The 12,663-nt window shown below is 42.3% G+C and overlaps 1 protein-coding gene across 2 annotated transcripts in view; it reads left to right on the top strand.

The window, feature by feature from the left end:
- The window catches only part of Xpo6 (exportin 6), a 99,348-nt gene that overhangs the window by 36,088 nt on the left and 50,597 nt on the right, over nucleotides 1-12,663 (top strand). For both annotated transcript variants that reach the window (XM_028764133.1, XM_028764132.1), the window contains exons 5-7: nucleotides 1,730-1,889; nucleotides 5,938-6,015; nucleotides 9,317-9,770. In XM_028764133.1, the coding sequence (XP_028619966.1) occupies nucleotides 1,730-1,889; nucleotides 5,938-6,015; nucleotides 9,317-9,770 (692 nt within the window). The remainder of the gene's footprint in view (nucleotides 1-1,729; nucleotides 1,890-5,937; nucleotides 6,016-9,316; nucleotides 9,771-12,663) is intronic.

The following is a 12,663-nucleotide window of genomic DNA, read 5'->3' as shown; positions in this document are numbered from 1 at the left end:
GATGGGAAGATAGCTAACTTTCTGGGGAAAGGGTAATGTACCTTGTATTGGTGGAAGTGAAGAGTATGTGATTTGTCTTGATATAATTCCTAAGTGTCCTCTTTTTCAGAAGCTTAGAAACATTGTATAGCGTAGGGGAAACACAGCAGGGAAGAGCCACATTGAAAGTTGCACATGCTTGAAGAAAGTTGAGGTACTCTGAAAATGGTTTGCTTTTTAATTGTGGCAAATACTTGTCTACCTTTGAAAAAGTAGCAGCTCACTTTTAATGGCGTTGTTGAATTTTTAAAAAACAGGTAGGATGCTATAAATAACATGCTTTTGTAAGTATTCCTTCCTCATCTTTTGCTGGAGACAGTATTACAGGGGATAGAAATAGTTACTTAATTTATTACATTTACAATACATTTATTATATTTCCAAAACTAACTATAACCAGGCTTGCCAATAATCCCAGCATCTGAGAGGCTGAAACAGGAGGATGGTCACAAGTACAAGAACAGCTTGGGCTACCTAGAAAGTCTCTACAACTCATGACCATGGTAGTTGTTTAATATCAAAGATGTGTTGCTCTGCCACATGTTTCTTCTTTCTTTTCTTCTCCTTTTAATTAAAACTTTTGAGACCACTATGTGGTCCATGTTGCCCTTAAACTCTTTTTTAAAAATTATATTGTCTTTTTTGGCAAGGGAATGGTGGATATCATAACATGTACGTGGAAGTCAGAGAGTAACTTAAACGAGTCAGTTATCTGCTTCTACCAGCTCTGTCCCAGTGATCAAACTTAGATTGTCAGCCTTGATAGCACCTCTGCCTGTAGTCAGCATGCTGTCTCTTCCTTAAATTCTTGATTTGTCTGCCTTGGTCTCTGACTGCTGGGATAACAAGCATGTGATGCCACACCTAGGCTGACCTCATGTTTAATTCTAAACTTTCTTGAAACATGCTAAGGTCAGGAATGTTAACACGTAGAACTATGAAGTTGATTTAACTTGAGTGTTGAAAAGATAGCACAAATTGATCTACACTATCATTATCACTAGTATGTAAAATATTTGTATTACTGCCATGCATATCACCATGGTGTCTTTGACAGGGGGATGTTGTGAAAGTGCACTGTTAGGTGACTATCATAGAATATGCTTACACACACCTGCATGGTAGACAGAACCTACTCTGTACCTAGGCTGTATGGTGCAGCCTGTTCCTTAACTAGCACCACTTTCACTCTGGATACTACAGGCGGTTGAGACACTATGTTAAGTTGTTATATATCTTAACTATATCTAAACATGGAGAAACTATAGGAAACCTACTAGAAGATAGGAATTCTTCATGTCTAGTGTAATCATAAAAGACCAGTAGGTCTTTTAAGAGTACATGTGATTCATCTATGACAGAATTGTCTGTCATTCAGTATGTGAGTATCTCTACAAATAACCAAATCTTGATTGGGAATTTAGACTTGTACAAAATTTGTCCTGTTTGTATAAAGAAGGGGTTGTTCCCAGCTGCTTTTTAAGTTCCTGCTGGTAGAATTTAAGAACTTGAGAGTAACATTTGAATGGTTGGTAAAGCAAAGTTTCATAAATGGTCCTCTGAATTCTTTTTCAAAAGTTGCTTGAGGTCGTCTGTTCATAAGAGGTTCAACACTTCACAGTTGAATTTTACTAATCCACTTTGTAACTCATTAGTTCTTTTCTGCTCAGAATTTGCTTTTTCCTATCAGTTGATCCAGTCCCCTGTGACAACCCCCCTTGGGCTGATCATGTTGAAGACAACTTCTGAAGAGCTAGCTTGTCCCCGTGAGGACCTCAGTGTGGCTCGGAAGGAGGAGTTGCGGAAGCTGCTGCTGGACCAGGTGCAGACAGTGCTTGGGCTCTTGACAGGTGAGTGAGTGCTTTGATGGTGCCTGGAGACAGGTCTGCTGCAGATGTGCAGAGCTCAGGTCTTGTAGGTATTACTGACTCAGTGTAAATGTGGGAAGAACTTAGTTCTGGTTTCCTAGTACTCAGGGCCACAGTCTAGTGCATGGTAATGCCTCAGAGGAGATTTGTAGCTTAATTTTCTAAGAGTCTTTTCTTAGTTGGTCCTCACTATGTGACTAATGAGGTACATATATAGGTCAGGTCGTAGGAATGTGCTTTACATGCTAATACTGTAATTTAAGTAGGTTAAGTGGCAAGCTCTTTATTTAACATAATTTGAATTTAAGATTAGAAATAGGAGTAGCAAGATGAAAAAATTTCCTCTGTAGAAAAGTGAGACGAGTTGTGGTGTTGCCCCTGTGCCCTAGGTTGTAGTTGTATGTGACATTTCATCCCAGATACCTGGTCAGAATCTTGATAGTGTGTAAGGGGAAAGAGGAGAGGAAGCCTATCACACAGTGAGGTGGGAAGATAGCAAGAACATCCCCAAAGACTGGGATGTGTTGTAGAAGTTATTTAATCCCAACTTCATGTCTCTACCCCTCTTTGATCATTTAGTTCCTGGGTAAAAGACACACAACTTTTATTATTTACAATAAGCCTTAAACAACATAAAAGCTGGGCAGATATCTACCCTCAATGTTATTCAAATCTACTTCTTTTATTGATAACCCCGAGTTATTACTATGTTTCATCTGAGCTGCTCTTAATTCCAATTAGCCAGCCCTCAGGTCCATGTTTTCTTGACTCCTTGACCCATGGTGACATTTTTTTCTCCTTCACCTTTTTCCATCTCTTTTGGTGCTCCTCCAACCCCCAGGCCTGGGAACCCTCAACCTAGCCTTTGTCTCTTCTGCTCAGATACTAGGCCCTTGAGGTGCCTGGATGTCACTACTTCTTGAATCTGTAGTGGGAAGGCATTATTCCATGTGTGTCTTTTCGATTTGGATATTCAGGAGCTTTTTTCTCCTTCTGTATGTCTGTTGTAGGAATTGGCATCTGGTGGGTCCTTTAAAAAATTGATTAAAAGAATGATTGCAGGTGGTGAACTTGTGTGCTGCACACACTCCCAGTCCCCCAGTTCTTCTTTTAATCCCAGATGGAAACTCAAGTCTCAGAGCATCTATTCATTCAAAGCACACTGAACTGATGTCAACTGAGCATTATTAAGTTTATAGTTAGGGACATATCTTGTGCACTTGCTCTACATTTTATGCCTGTAAACATATAAAACATTCTGAGAACAGGTCTAAGACATGTGCTGCACATGCCCACTTTAAACTGTGGCTGGCAATTCAGGGGCTTAAGTGTTTTTTGAAAGTCTTGCAGTCATTACCTTTAATTCCGAAACATTTTTCATCAGCTCAGAAAGCAACCCTGAGTCTACAAGCGATCATAGTTCTTCTCTCTTCCAGTCCCTGGCAACCACTAATCTCCTTTTTGTCCATAGGGATTTGTCTGTTTTGAACCTTTTATAGAGTGTTATTATTATCATACCATGTCATATTATCTTTTATGTATAGCTTTCTTCTTCTTCTTTTTTTTTTTTGAGACAGGGTTTCTCTGTGTAGTCCTGGCTGTCCTGGAACTCACTCTGTAGACCAGGCTGGCCTCGAACTCAAGCTTTCTTCACTTAACAGGATTCTCTAGGTTTATCCATGCTATAACAAGTGTTTGGAGGGGACAGTTTTTTGTTTGTTTGCTTTTAGACAAAGCCTCACTATGTAGCTCTGTTCTGCATGGAATTCACTGTGTAGACTAGGATGGCTTCAAACTCAAAGAGACCCACATTCCTTTTGCTTCCCAAGTCCTGGGATTAAAGGCTTGTGCCACCATACCTAGCCTTAGGGAGTATTTTTATGATTGTCTGTGGTGATGTGTGCCAGGCTTTGAGAGGGTGCACAAAGGATCAAAACAAGTCCTGTCCTTTGTAAATTTGCACCCTAGTAGAAAAGGCAAGTAAATTGTTAAAAAGTAGTGTTTTGGGAGTTGTAATTAGACACACCATGTAGAGCCAAAACTAAGCTGTTGGCTGTTAGGAAGACTACCTGGGACAGCTGAGTGGAAATGGAAAGGGCAGACAGGTAGCAGTCAGTGGGAAGGGAAGGCTGAGATTTAGAAGTCAGGAGCAGAGTGGCGGTGAGGAAGGAGGTTGGTGTGTATTGAAGACACAGCAATGGATGGGCCAGTATTGCAGAAGACTGGATCAGGTATGGCTGGGAAACAGGGTATATAGAGGTCAGGTGCCAAGATCTGTGGGCTGTGCTGCTTGCCTAGTGTCTTAGTTAGGGTTTCATTGCTGTGAACTGCAGGACAGAGTCTAGCCTGTTTTGAAATTTTGTTTGCCAGTGCAATTAATCTAAATCTCTTTAGCCTCAGGCAGATGCTTCCAACAAGGACAAAAAGCAGCCATATTCTTTACAAAAATGTCACAAGAGTGATTTCTAGGCCACATACTAAAATTCTTCTTTGAAACCTATTGAGCCAGGCCCCCACAGTTCAGATCACCCTTGGCACCAATGTCGATGGTTCATTAATCCCCACTTGAAGCATTCCACTGCTTTCCTAATCCAAAGTCCCCAAATCCATTCTTTCAAAAAAAAACCAAAAAACAAAAATACCCACCCCTCACCCCCCAAAAAAAAACAAAAGACAAACAAACAAAAAAGACATAGTAAGCCTATCACAGCAATACACCAGCCCCTGGTACTAACTTATGTCTTAGTTAGGGTTTTATTGCTATGCAGAGACAGCATGACCAAGGCAACTCTTTATTAAAAAGGACAACGTTTAATTGGGGCTGGCATTCAGGTTCAGAGGTTCAGTCTATTATCATGCTAGGAAGCATGGCAGTGTGTAGACAGACATGATACTGGAGAAGGAGCCGAGAGTTCTACATCTTGATCTGGGCAGCAAGGAGGAGACTCATTTCCACACTAGGCAGAGCTTGAGCATAGGAGACCTGAAAGCCTGTCCCTACGGAGACACTTTCTCCAACAAAGCAACATGTACTCTAACAAGGCCACACCTCCTAATTCCACTTCCCATGGGCTAAGTATTCAAACCATGAGTCTATGGGGGGTATACCTATTCAAACCACCACACGCAGTAAAGAAGGTATTGGGATCATTGGTAGGTTTGCAGGGGTAAGTGCTGAGTTTAGGGTGCGTAAGTGATTTGACCCAGGAAGCATTTGGCTGTACTGATCTGTGACTAGATTCCTTATCTGCTTTCATGTAACCATTGAGCTCATGAGTAGAATCAAATGAGTTTTGGGCTGGGAGACATTTGGTTGAAGCCACAACAGCAGACAGTTCCTCCAGCAGAGAGAGTAAAATAGGAGAAGGAGGTCAGTGAGGGAAGCAGAGGAATGATAAACGATGTAACTGACGGATGGCAGAGGCTCAGAACCAGAGACAAGCTGCTGAGAGAGTGACACTGTGTGCCAGAGAAGGGCTTGGGTAGTGTCCTGGAACACTGGGGTGTCCCGGGAGGGTACGTGTGAAAATGACCATTGGTAGATGCAGCAGACAGGAGCAAGGAGGAGAAGCCACACTGCAAGGTCCAGATGGAGCAGTAGCCATGCTGCACTGGGTTGGGATTGCAAAACAGAGCTGGGGACACGCTTGAGTGGTGAAAGCACGTGGTGCACAAATAAGGAGACTAGAGTTCAGATCCCAGGACCCACACAAATGCTGGCTGGGTGGGGGCCCCACCTGTAATTTCAGCCTCAGCTCCCAGAGCAAGTTCCCTAGGGATACCAGGAATGAGGCCCTGACTCAAAGAGTAGGGTGGAAAAGCAATCAAGGAAGAGTCTCAGCGTCAGTCTTGGGCCTTCACATTTACCTGCTCACACATACATGTGAACATGTGAACTGTGTACGGAAAGAAGGGGTGTGTGACTAGTGATGTCTGATCATGGCATCAGGTTTTTTAATTTTGGTTTTTGTATGTTGGACGTAGTATCTCTCAAATGGTTTTCTTTTTTCCTTTTTTTTTTTTTTGGTAGGTATCTTGGAAACTGTCTGGGACAAACACAGTGTTACTGCTGCCACCCCACCACCATCCCCGACATCAGGAGAAAGTGGTATGGTCTGCTGTCCTCTATGGTATTTCTGGCTAAGTGCAGTTAGGGTCTCAGCTGGGAATTGCAATAGCTAATCCACCTAGGATGCAGATATTCATTCTTCTTAATCTTTTCTGGCCTTCATGCCTCTGTTTCCTGAGGAACTAGCTTTCTATTATTTTCTTTTGAATATTTGTATTTCTAATACAGTATTTTGAACAGCACACTTTGCTCCCTGCTTGTCTGTCATGAAGATGACACCTTTGTTCTTGTGCTGTTCACTTCTGTTCTGCCAATTTATTATTAAAACTTTTTACACTTACTTATTTTGTGCACAATGCCTGTGTAGAGGCCAGATGACAACTTTGAGAAGGAAGGGCTCAAACTCATTTTGTGCAAGTCGCTACTGAGCTGTCTTGCCTGCCCCCTGCCAGTTTATAATTGCTGACCCTTCTGCTTTGTTACATCTTTGATTTTTTTCAGGTTCCCTGGCTGTTGTGTTTGTTCTGAGTTTGTTATAAGCTGAGGCTTGAGATGACATAGGGAGAGAAAGCTGTCTTTTCTGTTGACTGGTACAAAGGTCATATTGCCAGGCAAATTGAGGACCAGTGTGCAGTAGCGTTGAGTTTACATTATTCATGTAAATAATTGAGGATGTAAGAGTAATTCAATGAAGTCTCTAAACAGTGGGTAAGTGATTCTGCTTACACCAGATGGCTTCAGACGCTTTCCAGGTGGAGCACAGCCTGGAGCTAGCACATTTCTTTCTGTCCTTTAAAAGCTGGTATAATAGTAAGAGATACTTTTGCATTTCCCCACCCCCTTAAGGAAGTGGGATGTTGAATTAAACCTCTAAGTCCTAGGCTGTTCATACAGCTTGTTGACATGTGTCTTGGTTAGGGTTTTACTGCTGTGAACAGACACCATGACCAAGACAAGTCTCATGAAGGACAACATTCAACTGGGGCTGGCTCACAGGTTCAGAGGTTCAGTCCATTATCAAGATGGGAGCATGGCAGTGTCTAGGCAGATGTGGGGCTGGAGGTGCTGAGAGTTCCATCTTTTGTTCCAAAGGCAGCTAGGAGATGACTTCTAGACAGCTAAGACAAGGGTCTTATAGCCCACACCCATAGTGACACACCTACTCCAAAAAGGCTACCCCTACTCCAACAAGGTCACACCTCCTAAGAGTGCCATTCCCTGGGCCGAGCATGTACAAACCATCACATGGGACTTGGTATTCTTGTAGACGTCCTGTAGAACTGAGAACACACTGTGGTTTGGGGTTTAGGACTGCTCATAGAACATTACTTTTCAATCTGTGTATCATACTCAGATTAAAAGCCATTAGTCATTTTTTTACAGTACTTAGATATAGAATTCTAGAGCATTCATCAAGCCTTCAGTAATGTGAAAACTTTGTGCTTAGTGGCTATCTTCAGGTATTTTCAGTGGCTCAGGAGATACACATTTTGCAGTATTTGAATGGGTAAGAAGAAATTTTGCAGATGTAAAGAGAACTGAAATTTTGTAGCAATACTTAGATTTAAAGGTTAAAGCTATCAGTACAGGTAATGAGCTTCTTAGCTGTGCAGGCTGTGGCACTTGAGTCACCCTAGTGTACATGTGATCTTGTTCACTGGTCTGTGTATACCGTTTGCGCATATGGAGGTCGGAGGGCAGCTGTTTACGTTTCACCTTACTCAAGGCATGCTCTCGTTTCTGTGCTGTGCTGCACATTCCAGGCTAGCTGGCTCCTAAGCTTCTAGGTGATTCTCCTGTCTCAGACTGTCAACTTGCCAGAGGAATATTGGAATTGTAGATGTGTATGCCGTATTTGGCTTTTATGTAGTTTCTGGGAATTACTGAGATTGTTAGAGTTCTGTGAGTAATTCTTCTAGCCACTAATCTATTTCCTTAACCTTCAACTTTTGTTTTTTGTTTGTTTGTTTTTGGTAAATAACTATGCCTGCCTCTGCCTCTGTCTCATCAACCCAAAAGACAACTTTGTTGGTTCTCTTCTTCTACCATATGGATCCTGGGTATTGAACTTAGATTGTCAATACCCTTAGGCTTGGCAGGAAGGACATTGACTTCCTGAGATATTGTATCCCACTTTATCTGTCTGTCTGTGTTTGTTTCTCTCTCTTCCTCTTTCTCTCTCTTTCCCTCCCTCCCTCCCTCCCTCCCTCCCTCCCTCCCTCCCTCCCTCTGTCCCTCCTTCCCTCCCTCCCTCCCTCTCTCCCTCCCTCCCTCTGTGTGTGTGTGTGTGTGTGTGTGTGTGTGTGTGTGTATGCGTGTTTAATTCCCTTTCAAGCCTGTTCTCTCATTCTCCCTTTCTTAAAACAGACAAACATTTAACTGTATAAAATGATTGGCCTCTTTGTGAAAACTGATTGATGTCCATATATTTACTGTATAGATAATATGGTAGTGTTGTACTCTGATGGCTGTCTGCCCTGTGCCTTTAGGCACAAACTTCTGCATGGCTGTTGTATGAGGTATATGTCCTCAGTATTTTGTCTTCACTGATGAGCCTAGATTGCCTCCAGCTGACCCTATACAAGAGCCTCTGTCTGTCCCCATAGAGTTGTGTGAGTGTTGCTTTGAAATATGTTAGAAATTGACAGAAGTGGTGACAGGATTCCAGAGGGCCAGATTCTGTGGCAGAGCTATGTGAGTATTCCTGTAGCTTCTCTTGCCCCATGTGACGTTTACCAATAGTACTGTTTTTCTTTGTTTTGTGTTAGATTGCATTTTCTAATGCCCAAGCTTGACATATCTTCATACACTAGCTGATCTTTTTCATTTCTTTAGAAAATTGTTTCTTCACACCCACCACCTATTTGCATATGTAGATGCTACTGATGGTGGACAACAGTTCTTCTTAATGTTTGAGATTTTAGCTCTTTTTGGTGTTAGGAATTGTGGCTTGCCTCTGATAGTCCGCTGCCTTCCTGCTTACGTCCCTTTCAAATGATATGAAACTATTATTTGATGATGATATGTTGTTCAACTCATTGGTATTTTTTGTTGAGGTTTGTGTTTTGATTGTTTTAATCTTTTACTGTGGTCAGATTTTTATGTTCTGTTTTGTTTTTCTTATGAAGCTTTGTCTTTAGTTTAAGCCTATAACTCACTTGGTCTGTAATTTTATATTTGGTGTTTTGGTATTATCTTTAATTGGTATTGAATATAAAGCATATTGATTTTTAGGTTTTGGTTTTATGGTGACTAAAGTGTTTTGGGAAAAGGAGAATTCATTGCAGTATTCCAAGAGGTTTGGTATGGGGTGTCGTAAAAGCATGTTTTGAATTTCCAGGTGATTTACTGAGTAACCTGTTGCAGAGTCCTAGTTCAGCCAAACTGCTGCACCAGCCCATCCCTATCCTGGATGTGGAGAGTGAGTATGTCTGTTCCCTGGCCTTGGAGTGCCTGGCTCACCTCTTCAGTTGGATTCCTCTGTCTGCCAGCATCACCCCATCCCTCCTCACCACTATCTTCCACTTTGCTCGATTTGGCTGCGATACCCGGGCCAGAAAGATGGCGTCAGTGAATGGCAGCAGCCAGAACTGTGTTTTGGGTCAGGAGCGTGGCCGACTTGGGGTCTTGGCCATGTCCTGCATCAATGAACTCATGTCCAAGAACTGTGTGCCTATGGAATTTGAGGAATACTTATTGAGAATGTTTCAACAAACCTTCTACCTCCTGCAAAAAATCACCAAGGATAACAATGCCCACACGGTGAAGAGCAGGCTAGAGGAACTCGATGAGAGGTAATGAGAACAGGCGGGAGTCGTGCCCAGGAAAGGGCCTGGCTGCTTGTCACACCATGTCATGTGGTGTCTGTAATCCCCTTTGGTTTCAGAATATGGGGCTACAGATAAAGATAGAAAGGTAGGTGTTCCAGAATGTTCAGGCTGAACTAGAAGGGCTTGGGTGGTTAAGGGAAGTCAACTGAGTGTGAACAGTGCTGGTGTAGTGTGGCCTATTGTCTTTTCCCCACATCCATCCTCCTCCTGTTCTGTCCATGCTCTGTCCCTCTTCCTCACTGTCTGCCTGCAGGTCTCATGTGTGCAGGAAGTGAGAATGCGGCTCCTTCATAGGCAAGAACAGAAGCGGTCTGCAGAGGTACAGGGTTATATCACCCTTCTCACTTGCTACTGCTGTTTGGTTTTCACTATTGAACTTATCCTCAGTGGATATCTTGCAGAGTGTAGGAATGCTCTTAGTATTTTGAGTTTCACATAAATGATAGCTGTTGATCCAAGATAGGAGACATCTTTGGGAAGGTATGGTTTAGAGGCATATACTTGAGTTGCATTGCTTGGTTACTGCCCTCTTGACCTAAAATTTCCCAGGCCCATTTTTCTTGAGTACAAAAGATGAACTTAGTGAAATAAGGAGTCTGAGTCAAGGTTTCTCTATTATCATTGCAAGTGATATTATCGTTTATCTTAAGGCTTTCTGACTCTCCCCTCCACCTCCAGTGGTTCTAGGGCCTTGTGTCTGCCAGGCAAGTCTTCCTGCCACACATAACACAGACTGTGCCCATGCAATGTAGAAGTGAGGCCACAACATCTTTTTTGCTAAACGTGGTGCTGCTGCTCTATAAAGACGAAGGGCAGCTGGCAGCTTGTGTTTGTAATGATCATGTAGACTGTTAGCTTCAGAGCATTTGCAGTGTATTTCATTAGTAAATAGTTACAGAATTCTGGCGCAGCCTGATTGCTATTAAGTGATAATGAGCTTACCTCTTTGCTTTGTTTAGAATAAGTTTAGAATAAGAATAAGCTATAAAGTCACGTGCCCCAAGTCAAGATAGTTTTGTTGTTTTAAATTGAGGAGTTTAAAATTTTTCTGGTTAAAAACTGAATCAAAGATTGGTTTGATTTGATTCATTGTAAATAAGCTTTTTGTAACGTTTTTTATAGTCACAAAAGTTCTCATATTCCAATTGGATCTTTTCTTAATAAAATTTTTGTTTGTTACATTTATGTATTTTATGGTTGGAAGTAGGCACATTTCATGTTGTGTGTATAGAAGTCAGAATTGCTAGAATTTGTTTTCTTTTCCACCATGTGGGTCCCTGGGCTCAATTTTGGATCGATCATCAGGTTTGCTAGTATGTGCCTTTACCTGAGCCATCTTTCCACCACCACCCAGTAGGATTTTCCCCTTAGTATCTAGTAGTATCTTTCTGTATGAATTTAAATGTCTCACAATTCACACAATTTCATATCCTTTCTAGCATTGCTAAAGAAAGGCCATCTTGTCTTCATATGTTAATAAAAATGTATATAACTGCTTTTACCAACTGTGTTGTTTTGACTTGTCTTGGATCCGAAGTGAAAGCTGAGAGGTGCCTGGAAGCAGAAAGGTGACAGAAACCAGTGTGTGCTTGCTTCCTAGCTCTTGGTCCCTAACTAATTCTAAGCCATTAGTTGGTGGTCAGATGTTTAGGAGCTGTTTAACCAGGTCCTTGGCTTCTCTCTTCCTCCTGCCCTTGTCTAACTTTGTTCATTAGAACCTGTACCAGGAGGGTGGGCAAAGGGAAAGTGAGGTGCAAGCACATCCCTAGTGTCAGCTGTGCAGCAGCCTAGTTCTTGTCTGGGTGGGGTTCCTTTCTTTCTTTTTGGACAAGGTCTCAGTATCCCTCCTTAGCCTGGGATTTGCTGTGTAGCTCAGCCTGGCCTTGAACTTGTGGCATCCTTCCTAACCTAGCTTTACTGGGTTGCTAGGATTAACCGCATGAGTCCCATATATAGCTTGTATTTTTAAATTTGGGTTGAAGATTAAAGTAAACTTGAGATCGCTGGGTGCTTTTCTTTTATGGTTAACAAGTGTATCTTTTTTAAAATCAGTAAGCTGGCTGACTGTTGCCCCTGAAGATCATGTAAAAACCATGGAGCAATATATATGCTGAGTAAGGAATGAGGACTGGCAGTCCCCCAGGAGTCCCTGGAGGTTGCAGAGAGAATGTGCTTTTGCTTTCTCAAGATCAGTTTTAGTGCTGGGCCTGTGGCTCATCAGGCAGGAGGATCACTGAAGGTTTGAGGCCAGCCTGGTCTACATTACATAGTTCCAGGCCACCTAGAGTTGCATAGCAGGACCCTTTCTTAAAAAACAAAAAATCCCAACCAGATGATTTAATATTTAATGTCTACTGTATGAGCCAGATATCTAGAGGCCAGGCAGGAAGGTTGGCCTCACTAAGGGAGCAGGTCCCAGGAATAGCAGGAGACCTTGGATTTCTGGGCCAGTTTAGTTTTTCTGAAAGGTGGTTGTCGTTTTCCCTTCTGCTATTTCATATATCTCTTGCTTTTTGCAGTTAATAATTTCAGAATTGCTTTTCACATGAGTTAATGTTCAGCCAAGGCCTAGTATGTCTAGATTTTTTTGGTCTCTGAAATGGGAAGGCATGTCCATCTCACTCTCTAATCAGTTTTGATATTGGGGCTTAAAATGCCAGTTTCTGAAACAAGAAAGTGATAATGTACTGTGTGTTTAATAACAGGAATCTCTTACCTTGTAACCATGACTGACTCAGCTGTGAAGTGACTTGGGGATGATGGGTGAACTGAGATGCTACTTCACAGTGCATAGGAAGGGCACTGCACGCGGAGGGAGTGATAGTATCCTCTGCCGGGAGGTGGCTGAGGGATCTTG

Source organism: Grammomys surdaster, unplaced genomic scaffold (assembly GCF_004785775.1).
Source record: "Grammomys surdaster isolate TR1022 unplaced genomic scaffold, NIH_TR_1.0 142, whole genome shotgun sequence".
Taxonomy (NCBI): domain Eukaryota; kingdom Metazoa; phylum Chordata; class Mammalia; order Rodentia; family Muridae; genus Grammomys; species Grammomys surdaster.
The sequence above is the reverse complement of the archived record's forward strand: the minus strand, read 5'-3'. Positions and strand labels throughout refer to the sequence as shown.